The sequence below is a fragment of the Arvicola amphibius genome, chromosome 3 (assembly GCF_903992535.2).
Source record: "Arvicola amphibius chromosome 3, mArvAmp1.2, whole genome shotgun sequence".
Lineage (NCBI taxonomy): Eukaryota > Metazoa > Chordata > Mammalia > Rodentia > Cricetidae > Arvicola > Arvicola amphibius.
The window spans coordinates 163,876,754-163,897,411 of NC_052049.1; the positions used below are offsets into that span (position 1 = coordinate 163,876,754).

Below are 20,658 nucleotides of genomic sequence, written 5' to 3' on the forward strand. Positions count from 1 at the left end.
TTTCCAGCTCCAGAGCCCAGGTTCCTTCTGAATCTCCTCACTCAACTGGAATAAAATTCTATACATACTTTTTGTGGAGGCAACAAATGTGGAAACCAAAGGCCATGGAGGAAGCGACTAGACCAGGGTCACCCTACCACATGACTAGCTAGAGACAGGTGCCACTGTGACATGCAGATTATGTGTGCCTGGCACAACCTAGTGTCCAATGACTAGCCAGCTGAGCTGATCACCCCAGTCCCAAGAAATGCCCCTTCTCCGTACAGGTGTCTGTTCCCAGGGGAGCACACTGAGGCCACCTAAGCAGGGCTCCAGTGTCTTCCTACATAGGGAATGGTAGTCTCCCTTCCCTGTCCACAGATGTTGCCTGTCGGAGAACATGACGCATTTAGCCAGATGGTGCAGACGTCCACGGACTTAACAGATTGAATGTAGGTCTTGGTGTGCTTAAACAAACTAAAGAAGATTCATTTCCACCCAAAGTCCTTTCACCTCTTCCTCACAAAGAATTCTCTAGGAAAGCTGTGGGAAAACAAGGCATGCCACTTGCAGACATGGTGTGGCAGCAACTGCACATCCCAGTATGCTTATGTTGCTCCTTCGGAGTCCTCAGTGACATTTCCTGGAGCCACTAAATATAAAGCATTCATGTTCTTCTGGTGAATTACAGCTGTCGTCTCAGTGCTAGGGGCTCCAAACCAGTGACGAGCTCTGCTTCCCTGGGCTCTACCAGGGTGGAGTCACTGCTCTGAGCAGCAAATAGAGACGGGCAGAATGGGGGAGATTTATGGGTAGAGGGCAATGACGGAGGGCATGGAGGCGAGGTCACTGCTGTGCATGGCTTGAATGTGGACAGGCAGTGTCCTCTAGCATTTCAAAGTGGGGCTGTGGCAAGAGTGGTGTGCACGGGGCCAACAGAGTCCACTGCAGGGCATAATAGGGGTGAAGTGGGAAGATCTTGAACGAGGAAATGTCTCTTCTAAGATCAGGCTCACTCTACAGTATTCCCAGAAAGACAGGTGGTGAGCAACAAGCAGATGCATGGCACCACTCCCTATCATCTCAATAAATATGTGTTCAACGTCTAAGCTATGCCAGGCAATGCCACAAGGGCACAACCTTTAACCACATGGAAATGGCTTCACCATTAGTGACCCAGTAAGCCTTTTACTTTCTTGGAGGAACAGTTAAGTGTGTAGAACAGTTCAGGGTAGAGGTTCTTGGTAGAACCTAGCTAGGAAGGCCCTCTTCAAGTGCCTGGTGTACCGTTGCACCTGGGCGATAGAAGAATGTGTGTGTGTGCATGACATACTTCTCTGACCCATAATATCCACTCAGCCACATGTTCGGAGAAATGAGAGCACAAGTGAGCATAGCAGAAAAGAAGTCATAGTCCCAATTCACATGAATCTTGTTCATCTTTCCAGGGATGAACAGTGTTCTAGACAGAGGCTACTCTATTAGCTGGATCTTGCCCCATCCAAGAAGAACGTGTGGTAGGAATGATAAACCTCTGTTATTTTAAGCCAATGAGATTGTGAGGTCGTGTGTTGCTGCAGCACAACCTGGCTGAGCATCTGTGCTGATAATTCACAGGCACAAATGATGTAGGTAACTGTGTTTTCCATTTTGCCATCTGCATGCCTGAGGTCCGAAGGCCTTGAGAATAGAAACTTGGATTTCCAGGTGGAACAAGTTGGGCTTTGGCTAACAGGTAGGTAGCCAGACTCTTGGGGTGGAGTCATGGACACCTACTTAGTTTCTGGCCATCTTGGAAAAGGCCACTGTAGGGAAAAGCCTTCTCTCAATGAAAGACAGTGGCACGGCAGTTGCTTAAGTGGCCTGCAAGGAATAATCATATTCAGAGAGAGACCACTGCCCATGCCATCACGATAAATCAGTGTTTATAGCCCTGTGCACAGTGTGTACAGACCTATAGATTAGAAAATCAATCTGACCCTCAACCTAATGAAGCAAAGCGCTATGAGATAAAGCTTTGAAAAGACAAAGGGGTTGCTACTCTCACCCAGGAAACACCAGCCATGATGGCTTCCTAGATGTGTGGGACGCTGAGGGCATCAGAGCCTCTGATGGTGATTCTTTGGACAAGCTCTGCCGAGCTGCAACCTATCACAGAAAACCATGGACTCTCTTCCTTCCTCAATGTTGTTCTGCAGTTCCTTTCAACATATCTGTCTTCCTAGGAAACCAAATTATTACGTGCTTTTATGTTATAGATGGTTCTATATTATTTTAAGGGTCACACAGCATTTAGACAAACAAAAACATTTACTGAAGTATTCCATGTATGAATGAATCCCCTGGCTCATCAGTGTATGAATCTGAAGAACATAGGTTGGGCTATCCACCCTGCACCAGCTTTGGGAGCTCTGGATTTTAATAGCATGGTCATATACCGTGGCCTTTCCTTCAACAGGCCCTGTCCTTGGAACTCTCGACTTACAAAGAAAACAGCCGCCTTTGGAATTGTGTTCAGGAAGTGGCAGCCAGCTGCCAGGAGCCCTTGATCCTCTGAGGAACAGCCTGGCCTCTGAGTTACAAAGGGCATATGCACCACAAAGTACTTTTCTATTTCATATAATATGTAGTGACGTAGGGTCACAGCTGGGAACCTTTGCTTGGGCCATTGTTAATGTCAGATTTGATTTGGCTGAGAGCTTCCCCTGAGGGCTGCTTCTTGCATGTCATCCTCAATACAGTGCTGTGACATTTCACATCTGGAAAGACTGGTCCCCAGATAGGACGTTCATTTGAATTCCTGAAGTTGGGGAAGTTGACCACCTCTGCTAAGAACCCTGGCTTCGTGTGGAGCTTGGAAGATGAGACCAGCTTAGGTTGTATCTGGTCCAAAATCTGGAGGAGACAGAGGTACCAGGAGCACCACTCTACTGTTCCAAGGCAGAATGGAAGCATCGCCCATGGCTAAATCTCAAGAAGCAAATGCCTGCCATCCAGTGTTTCTACAGGTCCATCTCAAATGCTGCCGCATCAGGTGCCTTTGGACGTCAGCAAGCATCAGCTACTGCCCTCTTTTCCCTTAATCAGGATTCACTCACTGTACCTCTTGGGCAGCCAGCCTTGCTGGGTCACTGTCCAGTCACACTAACGCAAAGGATGCTGCAGAGCCCCAGCTCCCACAGAAGCAACTTAGTACTGGGTGAGGGAACCGGTGACTAGTGACTGAAGGGACAGGCTAGAGAGAGAAGAGCAAAGACTTGGGAATGAGAAGAAACAAGGAAAAGGGGCAAAACGGGAGGCAGAGCATCAGCATGAAAGGTGATAGGACCGCAAGTGGAGGACAGATCCTCAGGAGAACCAAGAGGAGGCTGGAATGTAGGGTTCCGCAGGTGACTGCCAGCACTGTCCCATAAATGTTCCCTTGTTCCTGAGTTTCTGGTTTAGGGTGTGGCCCCTGTCACCCACTTAGATACTGAGGCTGGTACCTTAGATCCCTTTTCTCTTCCTTCCAACAGCTAGCCACTCATCAGAACCGTGCTGATTTGCCTCTTAGCTGTCCTGCCACTCATCTGATTCAGAAGTCATCTGTTGCTTAGACTATGGTAATAACGTCCTAATTGCTCTCCCTGTTTCTCTCCAAAGCCAATAAAGATTTGTAGGATGAAAAGTGCATGAAGGCTGAGGTTTAAAGTGTCATGAGATCTCTACCTGGGAACCCAGCAAGCAATATTTCTCCCATCTATTGAAAACACAGATGTCTGTCAGCAGCAACCACGCTGCCCACAAGAGTCAGACCGTACCACCCAGCCTCTGTGGGGGGCATGACCCAACTCCTACCTTTTCCTTAGATCCCAGAGGGCCTGACTTCTGATGTTCTACCCTCTGCTTCTGCTCTGTTTTGCTGTACTCTTACTCTAGGTCAATCAGAATGAAGTCTTCTGACCTGAGGCATGACTCACCTGGCTACCATGGTCACTGGGCAGGGAATCCCCTAAGAGTGGTAGGCAATGCTACTGGGGAGGTGGCTCAAGAGAAACAGCCTTATCTCATTCGAAGGCCAGCTCTCAGGGTCAGAGGAAGCGTGCATGGGGAAACTGTCTCCCCAGCTGTGTTAGCCTAGGAGGCTAATGGTCCAGACGGAGTAAGATGATAGCGCAGCACGTGGAATTTAGTTCTGCTCCTTTTCCCCTCAAAACACTCTCCGCACCCTCGCTGTCACCCACCTCTCCCCAGGAACATTCAAAATCAAGTCACAAGCATGTGCCCTTGGGCCCTCGATCTTTAACAAGCCGATTCAGCATTTCCTTCTAACCCAGAGCAGTTTGGGAAATGACTGTTAACCTATGGTGGCCATGTGGGGTCAAGTTCACTGACACCCCAGGTGCACAGAGAATGCAAAGGGATATTCCTTCCAAGTAAGATGTCAGGTTGCATGGCTTCTGTGAACTAAGTGGAGGAAAGGGCAGGAGGGAAGCACTGTGTGAACATCGCAAATGCCTACATACCCACTTCTGAAATAGTTGTTTAAAGCACTATTTTCCCCAAACTACTGAATGTTTCAGAGGGGTAAGCCTGCCCACAGACCTTCCCCAAAAGCCTGGTGGTATGATGAACAGAATATGCTGACTAACCGGGCTTTATCTTGGTTCTAAAATTTTCGCTTGATTCTTTGGGCAAGAGCAAACAGTGAAAAAGATTTCCTAAAGATAGTGGTGGAGGCCCTCACAGAGGTGATGCACTCAACTGTATGCAGAGGGGCCTCACTTTCCTCTTGAAAAGGTGTGGCTACTGCCAAATGCAGCCCACTGTGGGAGGAGACTTTGCCTCAGCTCCCTCCCTGCTGCAAGTGAGTCCTTGGATATCTCTGCAGAGAACGAAGCAGAAGTGCTGTGTGTCCAAGCGAGATGAAGAGCTCCACTGACACAGTGGCAACCAGTTTACAGAGCCCATAGACTGGCTCCACCTCATGGATATCTCGTCTCTCCTTCACAGACTCGCCGGAGAGCAGCTGTTCAGCCCTAGGGACCAGGCTGGCCACAGTAAATGCTTGACTAATTACCCCGCCATTCAGATAGATCTGCTCTCAGACCCTATCTCTCATACTTTCTATCTATGTCAACTTCAACAGTTTACATACTTTGGGTCCCCAAGTTTCCGTCTTTAGAGCCGAGTGAATATATTCTCCTTACAGTATGCATGTGAAAGCCAAATGAAGCATCATAGGCTGAGAGTCACGGGATGTACACCATGGGTGTGCAATAAAGTCAGGTTTCTTCTAAGTCACCCTCCACGGCATCCTCTTATCTGTCCAATTTCCTATCAATACTTCTTGGCCTTTCTCCTTTCTTGCAGCCCACTCTCCCTCTCCATTAATAATTGCTTCCCTGTCTCCCTTTCTCCTCCATGTGTAGTGTCTTGATGCTGTATGCTATTATGCTCTCTTTGAACTGTTTGAATGCTGAGGAAGGAGCAACAGCTGCTAAAAGATATTTGTTTATAAATGCTGCTGAACTAATCCAAGATATATATTTTGAAAATACCTTGACTTCAGAATTTGGATCTAAGGATATGATACTTTGGAAAAGAGAATCTTCTTTTATTTTTACAGAAAATGAAACCCTGTGGATTGCTTCTATCCCAATATGGTATGATAGACCACGCCCTCCTGAAAGGTTGCTGTGAACACCTTCAGAAAATTACTTCACCCAACTGATGACTGAGATGAACCTGGCACACAGGTTACACCATGAAAGATCTGATTAACAACGTCCCCATTCAGCAGGATGCAGTTTGGAGAGAAATAACGATGTCCATATTCCCAGATATTGTTTATAAATGTTCTTTTACATTTAAAGGGGAATATGATATAGATATGAATAATTTGCATTGATATGGATTTTGCTTTAGTGATACAATTTTGTTATATGTATATGTATTTCTGATACTGATTAAGGTATTGTGATTGTGTAGTTCATTTTAAAAATGTAATGTATATAGGTTGTTAATGGATAGTCATCAATAATAGTAAAGCTTGTAGTCAGGTTAGTTAGATTTTCTAGACATATAGAGATATATTTCAGTTAGATAGGCATTCTTAATATCTTTCAAAGACTACAGAATATTCCACTTAAATGTTTTAACAACTTAAGGCTTTTCATGACAATGAGACACATCTGCTCCTGGCAGCACCAATCTACTTCAAGAAGATGATGGGCATCGAAGAGGATCCTTATGGAGTTTGATAGCAATTTGTGCAAGAAACTGCTCTTGCCTGGACTGTTGCAGAAACTGGACACAAATAACCCACAGAGAGAGGACTTCTGCACTTGCCTAAATGTGAGATGATTCTTTGGGGTTCCTGACTCATGAAAGAGTCTGCGAGACATTCTACAGGACACAACAGATACTGACTGAACTGCCTTCGAAATTTCCTGCTTCAAGGAAATGTCTGCTGGATACGTATGAGCCTGTAAGCTGAAGATGGATGCCCCAATGGTACAGAGGAACTTTGGGTGACTGTCCACGTAGCAAGATGTCTCTGTGATTTCTAGACTTTGGAAGTTGATTATTTCTTGTTTACTTAGGTAGTATTACATGTTTCTGGAGTTGAAGAATGGATAGATAGTTATAGTTTTCCATTGTTATGATAAAAGATAAAATAGATATAAATATTGTAACTGTAATTCATGCTTTATAACTGTTTTGTTATATGTAGTTTTACTATGTTAAAGTGAAAGCCTTTCTTTTTTGTTTAAACAGAAAAAGGGGAAATGATGTGGGAGAGTTCTTCTGTTTTAATAGAGAAACTGCCTTGGCCAGCCCTTAGGTGGGTGGAGTAGACAAAACAGGAAGAAGGAAGTGAGGTAGATGGCTCAGGCAGATGCCACGCCTCTCCTAAGTTAGTCAGACCGACATGCCTCTCCTCAGTGAGATGCGATGGAGCCAGCGGCCAGTTCAGACATGCTGAATCTGTCCCGTAAGACACCACTCATGGTGTTACATACATTATTAGATATGGGTTAGTCAAGATGTGAGTAAGAGGCTGAAACAAATGGGCCAGGCAGTGTTTAAAAGAATACAATTTGTGTGTTGATATTTCGCGTGTAAAGCTAAGCATGCGGGAGGGAGCCGAGCGGCTGGAAGTGGGCCCGCAGCTCATCACTACATCCATGTGTATAGTGATATTTTATTTGTGTTTTAATAAACAAAGCTTGTCTGAAGATCAGAGAGTGAAACAATCCCACTGGTCAGCTTTACAGACCAGGTAGTGGTGGCCATTTCTGACAGAGGTAGAAGTAAAAGCCAGTGGCTGGCTGTTTGGCTTTTCTGACCTTTAGGTTGAACTCCAATTTCTGTCTCTGAGGTTTTAATTTTGTTTTTTTGAGACAGGGTTTCTTTTGTAGCTTTTGGAGACTGTCCCAGAACTAGCTCTTGTAGCCCAGGTTGGCCTCGAACTCAGAGATCCGCCTGCATCTGCCTCCCGAGTGCTGGGATTAAAGGCGTGCACCACCACCACCCGGCTCCTGTCTCTGGGTTTTAATTAATCACTCTACACATGCGTGAATATCTTTCTGCACCCACCCCACCCCACCTGAAGCTGCTCTGCTATGGACCGCCAGGATCAGAGTCTCACAGGCCTGTACCCTGAGCAGCCGCTTAGCCGCAGACACTTGGCTGAGTGTTTTGCTGTTCCTATATTAAAGCCCTTAATCATTTCATTTGCATCGGGCCTTGAAAATGATGTAGCTGCTTGGTGGAGATGAGCCAAATGTTTTTGCAGGTGTCTGGCTCCTCTTTTTATAATGATCCTAAGAGCAAGAAGCTCTCGAGAACCTGGCATGGCAGAAGGACCTTGAGTGTCACTTGGTTCTGTGTCAGAAACTTTTAACTGAATTTTGCTGTTCAATTCCCATCTTACCAGTGCAGAATGGAAGCTCTGTCATGCTATTTGCCTAAAGCCACATGACTGGCAAGCAGACTCTGAATCAGTTGTGCTTGAGGCCAAAAACTGCATTTTCTGACCCTTCTGCCCTAAGCAAATATCCGTAGAGGAGGGCTGATGCAGGTGGGGAAGGCTGGGTTTCCTTCCCCTCCTCGGTCTAATTAGATAAACTTCATTTGCATGTATCACTGGAAAGCTATTAATTGAACAAATTCTCAAAAGAAAAGCCTACCACATAATTTCTGAAGGGATTTCTCGGAGTAGGTCTCACGGTCACAGCCCTTGCCGATGTAATTAGTCTGCAGCTTGGCGGTGACCTGGAGGGAAGACACGGCGCCATTGCACGTCTCCAGGTGGATGCTGGGGAACAAGGGCATACTTCCCGAGCCGGGCTGGTACTCAATCCTTTTGGTCCAGTCTGAATAAACAAGAAGATTAAATCAGTTACAGTCAGTCCTGCTAGGCCACCTGTTTTGAAAAAACGAATTCGTTCCAATAAATCATTTGTTTCAACAAATAGATTAGCAAACAGTCTGAGGATAATGGAAATTTTACATTTGCTGCATTAAAGATCTCACCCCGCCCTAAGGAAACAGCAGGTGAACCAGAAGGTTGTTCCCAGCTGCACAGAGCCACAGAAGACTATACGGAATACATCTATGTATGCACCTTGGTCATTTACCTGCTTCTCAGTTCACTATGTATTGTGGGGAAAACAGAATGAGGCACAGCATTAAAAACCATCAGTGGTGCATGGAAAAGAGAGAAAGAAAACCATGCGCACATCTCATCCAAATATTACAAGGAGACTAAGTCACTTGACCTTGAAGATGCCTGGCATTTGCTGGTGGAAGTGAATGGGGAGCACTTGGAGCTTGTGTGTCACTGTGCAATGGTGGGAGGAGGGTCTGACAGGGACGCAAAGTGTGATGGGTGCTGTGGGTGGGCTGAGGCCTGCGCTCTCTCCTTTTCCCTTTGAAGTGACTTACTGGAGACATTTAGAGAGCTGCGTCTTACCCAGTCTTCACCATTTTACCACATCCAATGTTTATTAGGAACATATGTGTTTTATTTCCAAACAAAAGGAAGCAGGGTCCTCCAAGGCTTACGCGAGGTTACAGAGGAGAGTGGAGGGATTCTCAAACATTCTGAACTGTGACTCAAGTATAGATGGTTGCTCTGTCGTCACGGCTTTTCAGTGGGAAAATAATTGTGAGGTGATAAAGCATTGAAGAGAAGCAAGAGTCACAATCAAAACGGCAGCAGAGAAGAACAGAGCAATCACGGAGAATAAACCCTGAGTGGGTTCAAGGGGGAATTGATTGACACATAATAGCAGCAATCGAAAGCCAGAGCCAGGGATTCAGGACAAAGCAAGCTTCCAGAGACTGATAATGCATGGTCCCTGGCGGTAGTCAGAGTTCCATAATGCAAGGGTACCTCTGAGAGGCCGTCTCACGGCTCTCCACTGTACTCAAAAGTTGCAGGGTGAGCAGAGTCAGTGCAGGATGAAAACCAGGGGTGCCATGAGGTGACAAGTCCCAAGTCTTTGTCCCGTAGAACATCATTAGATGGTAGCCTTTTGCCAACTAGAAATGGAAATCTATGAAACGTCTGATGTCACCTGTATTTGTAGGGCTTTATGTCAGTGTGCAGCCACCAGGCACATGAGTCCCTTGTGGGACACTGGCATCCATCAAAGAGATGATACATGGAGAAAGCTGGCCTTAGGGACCAGCCAAGTGGCTTCCTTTACTGATGAGCCATTTGCTTGGTGTTTCTACATGCCACACCATGCCACACATGGATGCAACAGTGAAGGAGTCAGGAGCGAAGGAGAGGGAGGTGATGAATAAGGCTGTGCCGACTTCAGGAGAAGGAAGGCAAAGCGCCATTAGATCCAGTGTCTGCACCTAAACATGAGGCCTGAATGCTAAGGCCTGAGGTGCTCTACTTGGCATAGTGGCAGCAAGGATCTTGGTTTGACTGGGAGTTCCTGAGCAGGTTCTAAAGGCTTCCAAGCTGCAGGCACCTCATCAGCACAGCAGTGACTTTAATACAAGTTTACAGAGCTGGACTGAGGGTCAAGTGTTATAATATATTCCTGCATATAATGGGCTTCTGATTGAGGTTGCCGGGTGAGGAATGCCTGTTCCTAGCAGAACCCTAACATGTTCTAGATAACCATGTAACACAGGTTTAGTTCAGGGCTCCCACGTGAATCGGCTGCCTTTGACAGAGATTATTAAGTAACATTGAGAGTGGAAGTGGCACATCACGGTTCTGAGGGTCAACGCCAGGGAACTGACAATGGGAGGTTGGTCTGGTGAGTAGATCTAAACCCACAAGGGAAAGTATACCCAATCACAACCTCCAGGAGCTGAGACAAAACCATCCTATTACACCCACAAAGACCTCTGCACCCCAACTGGGGTCCAAAGTCCCCAGTCCATCCCAAGAACAAACCATAGAACAAAGGCAAGGGAAGCTTTTGTCCGAGAATCATGGAATTCTAAGAAGCCATCCACAACTAGTTGGTAATGTGTCCCAGAGACAGAAAGATTTCTGCAGCTATGTTAGATCATGCTGTTTCCTCTGCACGGTATCCCCTTCCTTCCTGCCACATCCTCCATGGAGCCTTCTGAGATCTCTTGTCTAAGTAGACGCCCCCATCACGCTCCTTCAGGGCTTGACACATTCTCATGAATGTTTGGGAGGTGACTGAATCATGTTGCAGGCCCCTGGTCCATATACTTTCAGCTAACAGAGGAAAGCGCTCGGAATCGCCCAAGACAGCACACGGAAACTATCCACCTGTGGCTTGCCGCCCTCAGTAACTGTGAATTCCTTAAGAGTGGGGTTGTGATGACTACTTGTGAATTCTCCACAGCTAGCTCCTTCCACAGGAAATATTTGCCAGGAGGGTCTGGCAAAGGCTGGAGACCTCACTGCCGCAATGGCAGCCCATCTTGAGCCCCAGCCAGAGTCCAAAGCACATCCACAACTCCCTATTGCTGCCCCATCCACCCCGTCTTCAGTCCTTTAGGCCCATCCCTCGTCACAGCAACACAGAACACATTTGCTTTTCTGCTTTTGGCAAAGCATTTAGTCCATAGCTGACAATGGAGAATCTGCTTCCCTCCGAATAGGGTATAGCATCAAGGAGATGTCCTGCTTTCTCTCCCACCTGCCCTCTGGGATTCTTAGTTGCAAATAATTTTGTGAAGGGGACTTTGGTGTGAGTCCAGCTGCATGAGTTGGGGGTCTTCAAGTGTAAAAGTCCTCCCCTGAATGGACTTTTGTCACAGAGCTCACTCTATTTATCCCATCGGCTTTGAGGCCATCTTTCTGATTTAGATATCAGAATGGGTGAGAAATTCCATCTCAGATATCACAAAAAGAGAGCAAATAGAGCAGAAACTAAATCGAGACATAAAGCCAGTGGAAGGCTGGTCCAGCAGCCTCTGGACAGCCCCTTGGTTGGGAGGGCTGGACCCTCTTCTGGCCAGTATGGAAAAGTCAAGTACAAAAGAGCTTTAAAAGTAGCACATTGCCAGTTGCTTTGGGGACCTCACAAGGCTTGTTTTTGAGGGTTATAAGGAACAGACAAAATTGCCACTATCCAGTAAAAAAAAAATCCATGAAGATTTCTAACATGCTTGAGAGAGTAGGGAGCTTACACAAACATCTCCGACTCCTGCAAAAAAAGGCTGAGGAGGGCTTGAGAGAGACAAAAGGAAGTCATCACATCCGGCCTTTGCCACAGGGCATGTCTAGTCCTCCTCTTTGTCTGGCGGGTGAGAGAGCACAGTGTTTAAAAATAGACCCCTTGGTCCAGCCCTCCTGGTATCAACGCCAGCTCTACCACCTGCTATGGAACTTCAAGGAAATCATCTGTGCTTCCAAAGGCTGACTGGTTTCCATAGATCTGCAACAACTACTCAGAGTTTAGGGAGAGGGAATTAAAAACAGGGTTTTGCACCATCAAACACAGGGGCATTTTTTGGAAAGATACATCACTGTTAAGTTACCACTTATTAAATGATACACCAGGAAGTGATTATTGGTCACTTTATCCACCAAGCTCTTCTACATCTGCACTTTTGTTTAATCCTCCCCGGGACCCAGCGTGGGGATGTCATTGCCTTAATTGCACAAATGAGGAAGCTGACAGCTGAAAATTGGTGTGACTTGCCCAGGGCCACACAACTCCTTTTGCAGAAGTTCCCTGTGGAGCTTTTTGCAGATTCATTTTTAAAGACCTATTTGCACTGGTTTCTTAAAGGGACAACCCTGTCATTGGCAAAGGACCAAAGAGTGTGCTTGGCTTCCGCCTGACTTTGAGGCAGTTGGTAAATTCATGGCCTCTGGAATGATAAGACACGCATGGGGGAAGCGGCAGCGATAACCCTCCATTCTTGGGTTTCGTGCACACCCATGGTCAAAACTGAGTCTGAGAAAATGGCAGTGATTCTCACTTCTGGCAAATCCCCAGACTCAGTGAGGGAGATTTTGCAAAAGACTTGTATGGCACTGGGGAAGTCACACCAATTTTCAGCTGTGGCTTCATGAGACCTTGGGACCATTCTTATGTAGAAGACTAGAGAGATTTGGACTTGAATCTCAGCTTCTCTAAATGCAGACACGTGACCTTAGCAATGCCACTGTCATCTCACGGCCTCTGTTGCTTCATCTGACGTGATTCCATCTGCTCCTTGGCTGATTATGAGCCTTGAAAAACGCAGTGCAGCCCAAGGGCCCATCCAGGGACCTTCCCATGAGGAACTCACTGCTGGGGTCACAAGCTTCCCAAATGTCTCTAAACATCCTTCCTGTAAACATAATCTTGTTGATCTGGGAAGGGTCTAGATGCTGGTTTATAAACTGATTCAATTTATTTTTTCTTAAGTGAACAGAAAGAAGGCGACTTCCTGCTGTTTTAATAAGGAGGCCTAAATTACCCTGCCAGTTTTCTTGAAGATGCGAAGAGAGGCATGGCATTGGGATTTAAACTCCTTTCTGTGGATTAAGGATTTGGAAACATGATGATTTTATTAAAATTCTTGCTAAATTTAGGGCTCACACATTTTTTTGCTGGGAGACTAGTAACCACCTAAAAACTTCACATTCAGTGCCTCGAGTTAAAAGGAAGCAAATCAGAGATTTCCAGGAAGCATGGCCTTTGTGCCTTCTCTACCAAGAAACTCAGGTCATTGTTCCAACCTGGCCTTTGGGGGTGTCATAGAAGGATGAAAGGGACAGGCACAGGCTGGCCTAGACAATCTCCTTGCTTTCATTAGCTACGCATGCCTGGATGCTCCAGCCTCAGTTCTTGGCAGCTGAAGGATCATCAGGTCTCGGGGAAGATGCTGGATTCCCATAAACTGGGAATCGGCTGGATATTGGGATACTGGGGAGTGGGAAGGCGAGAAAGGAGTTCCCTGATAGGTCTGAAGAGAAATCTTTCAGTGTTTTTCCCTAGGAGAAACTTGGTGACTTGGATTTGGGCACCAAGAGTCTCTCTCTGCCACCAGGAGAAGCTACCATGGTACCAAGCATGTGGCTATCTTGTGCATCCAGACTGGGACAGTGGGTAAGGAAGGAGTAGGCTTCAGCAGTCAAGTGAAAGTCAGAGGGTGAATGCTGCGTAAGAGACTTAGATTTTATTTCAGGGCCAAGGAGGAGACGTAAATAGGTATTTTCATGTCCTTTCTAAACATACAAAGGGTTAGGACCCTCCATCGGGCACAATTCGGTCAACTTGCAGAGTGTCATCTCTGCATCTGGACAGTTTAAACTCCGGGTCTGCTACCTTGTGCTCCTGAATGTGAGGGCTGACTCACTGGGCTCCTCTGAGTTTCATCTTCTTTCACTGGACAATGAGGATCACTCCAATATAGTTTCTCTGTGTTTGAACTCTATTTGGAGGCCAAACCCCAAGAGTGGAGGCTACTGCTGTTGTAATCATCATGTACATTCCTTTCTTATCTTTATTCCATGTGTTGTGACTTTACTAAGCTCCTACAATGTACCATACAGACCTGGCTGATGGGAGACAAAGTCCTCAACTTTTACTTTCAGGAGAGACACAGTCACCTGCCAGCTTAAGGCTGACAGGATCAACAGACAGAAGCAAGGAGCAAGGAGCAAATTCATACTGCTCAGGACAGTCAAAGGCTTTCTGGAGGAAGCAATAGAGTGTTTTAATCCAGGTTGTTCCCATCTGTTGTTACCGTCAGTGTGTGTGGCCAACACATCAGGACACAACTGTTGCTGGAGCCATGCTGCAGGACACCCCACTCTCTAGGACATCCACTCTGGGCCCCTCTCCCAACTCCCTGTTTTTCTAGCCACCCAGCAAGAGAGTTGCCTGCAGGTAGGCTCCCCCAAACCCAATCCCATCCACTGGACCCTCTAAGCTATGAGACTCAACCTGCCCCCAAACTTGCCTATCCACCTGCAACATCAGTAGAACTCTGAAACACAACTTGCTCCAGTACTGAGAGGATTTAAGAGGTGAGTGAACAGCCATGTGGCAGGACATCCCACTCTCTAGTACCTCCACAGTGGGACAAAACTCTAGGCCCCTTCTCCAACTCTCTTGGCTTTTCTAGCCAGCCAGCAGGAGAGTTTCCTGCAAGTAGGCTCCCTCATTACCCAACCCCATCCACTTTACCCTGCAAACTACTAGCCCTATCCCACCTCAAACTTGCGTATCCTCCTGCAACCTCAGTGGAACTCTGAAACAGTGTGCTACAATACTGAGGGAACAAAGAGAGAGGACCAAGAGAGCCAACCAGCAGAGAAGACCAAGAGAACAGCTTAGAGAGACCTCAGAGGCTTCCTGAGACACAGACATTGACAGTACAGAACAGACAAAAAAATCCCAAATACTCAGACAGCCACTGTAAGGATTGGGCCAAGGCACAAAGATGCTTCTGGCCTCATCTGAAGGAAGAGATGGGTAGGCACCATGCAAGAATTCATCCAACAACCTAAAAAGCAACATGGTAACACCAGAACCCAGTGATCGCACAAGAGGAAGACTTGATCATCCTAACCCAGAAGAAGCAGAAGAAAACTACTTTAAATGTAACTTTATTAAAATGATGGAGACTTTTGAAGAGGAAATGAAATGAAAAACTTCCTTAAAGAAATGGAGGAAAAGACAAACAAAAATTGGAATAAATTAATAAATCCCTCAAAGAAACCCAAGAAAAAAACAATCAAACTGGTGAAGCAAACAGTTTAAGACTTGAAGACTGAAATAGAGGTAATAAAGAAAACACAAACCAAGGGAATTCTGGATATGGAAAGTCTGGGTAAACAAACAGGAATTACAGAGACAAGTATACAGAATACAAGATATAGGAGAAAGAATCTCAGGTATTGAAGATACTATAGAGGAAATAGGCTTATTTGTCAAAGAAAACATTAAATCCAACAAATTCTTAACACAAAACATCCAGGAAATTTGGGATACCATGAAAAGGCCAAAGCCAAGAATAATAGGGGTAAAAGAAGGAAAACTCCAGTTCAAAGGCACAGAAAATATATTCAACAAAATCATAGAAGAAATCTTTCCCAACCTAAAGAAGTGTATCCCTATGAAGGTACAAGAAGCTTACAGAACAGAAAATAGACTGGATCAAAAAAATCCCTTCACCATATAATAATCAAAACTCAAAACATACAGAATAAAGAAATGATATTAAGAGCTTCAAAGGAAAAAGGTAAAGTAACATAGAAATAGACCTATCAGAATTATACCTAACTTCTCAGTGGAAACCATAAAAGACAGAAGGTCCTGGGCAGATATGCTGCAGCCACTAAGATACCACAGAGAGGGAAATAAGAGAAATATCACCTTTCACAATAGCCACAAATAACATAAAATATTTTGGGGTAACACTAACCAAACAAGTGAAAGACCTATTGACAAGAACTTTAAGTCTTTGAAGAACGAAACTGAAGAAGATACCAAAAAATGGAAAGATCCCTGATGCTCTTGGATAGGTAGGATCAGCATAGTAAAAAAGTCAATCTTACCAAAACCAATCTATTGATTCAATGCAATCCCAATCAAAATCCCAACATAATTCTTCACAGACCTTGAAAGAACAATGTAGAGCTCAATAAAAATCAATAAAAAATAACAAAAAAGAAAGAATAATAGCCAACTTCATATGGAAAAACAAAAAACCCGGAATAGCCAAAACAATCCCGTACAATAAAGGAACTTCCAGAAGCATCATCATCCCTGACACCAAACTCTATGACAGAGCTACAGTAATGAAAACAGCTTGGTACTGGCATGAAAACAGAGAGGTTGACCAATGGAATCAAATCGAAGACCTGGATATTAATCTATACACCTATGAACACCTGATTTTTGACAAAGACGCTAAAATTTTACAATGAAGAAAAGAAACTATCTTCAACAAATGGTGGTGGCATAACTGGATGTCAACATGTAGAAGAATGAAAATAGATCCATATCTATCCCCATGCACAAAACTCAAGACCAAATAGATTAAAGACCTCAATATAAATCTGACCACATTGAACCTGGTAGAACAGAAAGTGGGAACTAGTCTTAATGCATAAGCATAGGAGACCACTTCCTAAATATAACCCCAGTAATACAGACACTGAGAGCAACAATAAGTAAACGGGACCTCCTGAAACTGAAAAGCTTCTGTAAAACAAAGGACACAGTCAATAAGACAAAATAAGGCAGCCTACTGAATGGGAAAAGATCTTCATCAACCCCACATCAGACAAAGGACTGATCTCCAAAATATATAAAGAACTCAAGAAATTAGACATCAAAATTCTAAATAACTCAATTAAAAAGTGGTGTGCAGAACAAAACAAAGAATTATTAACAGAAGAATCTCAACTGGCCAAAAGATACTTAAGGAAATGTTCAACATCCTTTGCAATCAGGGAAATGCAAATCAAAACAACTCTGAGGTACCATCATACACCTGTAAGAATGGCTAAGATGAAAAACACCAATGATAGCTTATGCTGGAGAGGATGTGGAGTAAGGGGAATACTCATCCATTGCTGGTGGGAATGAAAACTCGTACAACCACTTTGGAAATCAGTATGGTGGTTTCTCAGAAAATTGGTAATCAACCTAATTCAGGATCCAGCATTACCACTCTTGGGCATATACCCAAAAGATGCTCAATCATACTACAAAGGCATTTGTTCAACTATGTTCATAGCAGCATTATTTGTAATAGCCAGAACCTGGAAACAACCTAGATGCCCCTCAACTGAAGAGTGGATAAAGAAAATGTGGCACATTTACACATTAGAGTACTACTCAGCAGTAAAATCAATGACATCTTGAATCTTGTATGTAAATGAATGGAATTAGAGATGAATATGATATGTACTCATTAACAAGTGGATACTAGCTAGAAACAAAGGATATTGAGCCTATAGTTCATGATCCTAGAGAAGCTAAGTAATAAGATAAACCCTAAGAAAAACATATATAGATCCATCTGGAAAGTAAAAACAGTCAAGATCACCTGACAAAATTGGGAGCATGGAGGTGTGGGGAGAAGGAAGGGTGGAAGGGAAGAGGATGGGAGAAGGGGGGGATGAGGAGAAATTGAGGGAATAGGGTAGTCGAGAAGGAAGAAGGACAGAGATGAGAGCAAGGAAAGAGATATCTTGATTGAGGGAGCCATTATGGGGTTAGCAAGAAACCTAGCTCTAGAAAAATTTCCATGAATCCACAGGATGACCCCAGCTAAGACCCTAAGCAACAGAGGAGAGGGGGCCCAATCTTGACTTGCTCTGTAATCAGACTGATGGATATTTTAAATATCACCATAGAATCTTCATCCAGCAACTGATGGAAACAGAGACAGAGACCTGTATCAGAACACTGGACTGAGTTCCCAAAGTCCAGTTGAAGAGTAAGAAGAATGAGAATATAAACAAAGAGGTCAAGACCATGATGGGTTCACCCACTGAAACAGTTTACCTGAGCTAATGGGAGCTCACCTCACCAACTCCAGATGGACAGGGAAGGAACAAACATAGGACCAAACTAGTCCCTCTCAATGTTGTTGACAGTTGCATGCTGGGGCAGAATGAGGGGCCACTGGCAGTGGCATCAGGATTTATCCCTACTGCATATACTAGCTTTTTGGGAATTTATTCTCTTTGGATGATATCTTGCTCAGCTTAGATACAGTAGAGAGGGCCTCAAACCTTCCCCAAAGCAATGTGCCTAACCTAACTTCTCTGAAAAGTGGATTGGGGTGGGGTGGGAAGGTATGTGGAGGAAATGGGAGGAGTGGAGGGAGTGGGAACTTGGATTGGTTGTATAAGGAAAAAAGACAGTTTGCTTTCTTTATAAAAATAAACAGAAATGGAAAAAATAAATAAACATAATAAATTTAAAAAAAACAAGAAAAATAAACAGTTGTTGCTGATGATGTTGCTATCCACCCAGGTTCCCCAGGGTAATGAGTGACCTCAAACAGAAGGAGTGATGTCTCTAAACGAACAGAGGATGGCAAAAACTGCAGACAAGGTGCTTTACTGTGTCTTCCACGGGAAGGAAAAGTAAAGGACAGTAGTACATGTAGGTTATCCTTGCCTAGTTAGGTAATTTTTAGAAGCCTCTCGGGTACCAAGGCTGTGCTAAGTGGTGTGGTAACCATGTCTGAGTTATCAGGGCAGGCAGAGGGTTGGTAATAGTGTGTGGACCAGCTACGGAAAGTTTAAGGTAGGCTATGGATTGACTGGTTTGCATTTTACAGGGTAAGCAAACCCTATATATCAAATCACCAAAATACAGAAAATATAAGATACAGTTCATACCACATTATGGAATCAGCAGAAAAGCCACAAGATAGAGGAGAACTCCAGCATGGCTCTACCAGGGTGGCATAATTCAAGCGGTGTGCTGTAGGTAGAAAAATATGTGCTATTCACCCAACCCTGGTATGAACAACCTAGCAATAGCAGCCTGGCACTCCTCAGAGAGTGTGTACAAGCTAGAGGCCCTGCTATGAACATGGGCTAGAAAGGAGTGCTGGAGGCAGGTGGCCAGGATGGTGAGTGTTGGCCTGGGAGAGAATTCTTTGGTGTATACAAAACATTCTCCTAAGGTCTGTATGGAAGAGAGTTGCAAAAACTGGCATCTGAGATCTGCGCATTCTCAGAATCCTCTCCCCTTGTGGCTCTTCAGAATGAGTTTCACCCGCAGCATCTGGGCACCACTTTGGGCAGGGCCAGGGGATTGGGAGATTTTGTGGTCCAGAATGAGCAGCTTGGTCCTGAGGGCAGACACTACCTTCTTTTCTTACCAGCTGCCATACCACTGGCAGGCAACAAGACCTTTCTGTGCCCCCTGTTTCTTCTGCAAAATGGGGAGAGATTGCAGCTGTTCTCATGGAGCCTTTGAGTACTGAGATGGTACCAGTTAGAAGCTTGGCATGGTTCATGGAATATCACCTATCTTTAGTAGATTCTGGAAGCTGGCACCTTCTCCTGAATCCATAGGAATCTGAAGGCAGACTCTGCTGTATTTGCAACCAGCCCCCCAGAAAGGTGAGGAGTGCTATTCTCAGGTTGGGTCCTAAGAGCCCTACGAAGAGGAAGAAGCCTTAGAGGAAGCTGGGCTGGACAGAGGGTGTGACTTCCTGGGAATCCCATAGCCAGTCAGAGGCCAGCTGTCGCACTGGATTGATCTCAGTCCTAAACTAGACTTCAAAAAGCATTCCTTGCTTTTCTGAGTTGATCTTCTTTTACTACCTCATCAGCCACAGTCCTGGGTCCTCCTCTGTAGAGGCAAGAGTTATTGTCACTGAAGAGTCTGGAACGTGGCAGGGCGTGAAATGTGAGCTACTGCTTAAAAGGGCCCCTGCTTGGTTGACTGGTTAGCTGTCACTCTTTTTACATTCTTAATGATTTAAATTCCTAATGATTTTGAAACAACAGAGCCCTGGTTTCCATTTGCACAAATGACACGATTGGTCCTCTTTGCCAGCTTCCATTGGTCACACTCTGTAACCTTTCTAAGCCTTGGTTTCTTCATCTGTAGAATGGGAACACTAAATAACTGTCTCGGAGGTAGGCACCAGAGCGTAACTGCCAAGATGAGGGTTTTGAAGCCAGCCCTGGTGTGATCTCAGCTCTGCTGTTTACTCCTGGGGGCAAGTCATTTCCTTCTCTGTGTGAATTTATTCACACAAACACCTAGTTCAGAGTCAATTATAGTGTTTATATGAGATAATAAATGCCAACCACTTAGCCCTGTGCCTGATATGCATAGGCACATACATTCTGGGTGTCTGAGTGCTAAATTATTTGCCTTTCTCTTTTCCAATTAAAAACAATTACACACAGAAACCATTTAAAAAGAAACACAACACAAACTCTGTGAACTCAATTACAAACATAAGGAGTCCCCTCTCTTACTTTATGACTGACCCTTTGCCATTTGCTATATTTTATTTTAGCAACGGCATTTTTACTACCTTTTAATTCCTACTAAAAGAGATAATTAACTACCAAAGCAGAGAGGGGGTGGCATGGATCTCTGTGCCGAGATCTTTGGTTAAGCCTCAGGCCATACTCTTGCTGGTCCCTCTGTCTGGGGTTCTGGTTCTTGTCCTTCTGCTCTCAGCTCCTAGGTGACTCTGGGAAGGAAGCATCTCAGGTTGGCCTTGGTGGAGAGTCTTCCCCAACCCCACTCATCT

The 20,658-nt window shown here is 44.9% G+C and overlaps 1 protein-coding gene across 1 annotated transcript in view; it reads right to left on the reverse strand.

Annotated features, from left to right (window-relative positions):
* Clstn2 (calsyntenin 2) overlaps positions 1-20,658 on the reverse strand; it is a 348,253-nt gene that overhangs the window by 88,270 nt on the left and 239,325 nt on the right. Inside the window, exon 5 of the mRNA XM_038322257.2 lies at positions 8,154-8,339. Within this exon, the coding sequence (XP_038178185.2) occupies positions 8,154-8,339 (186 nt within the window). The remainder of the gene's footprint in view (positions 1-8,153; positions 8,340-20,658) is intronic.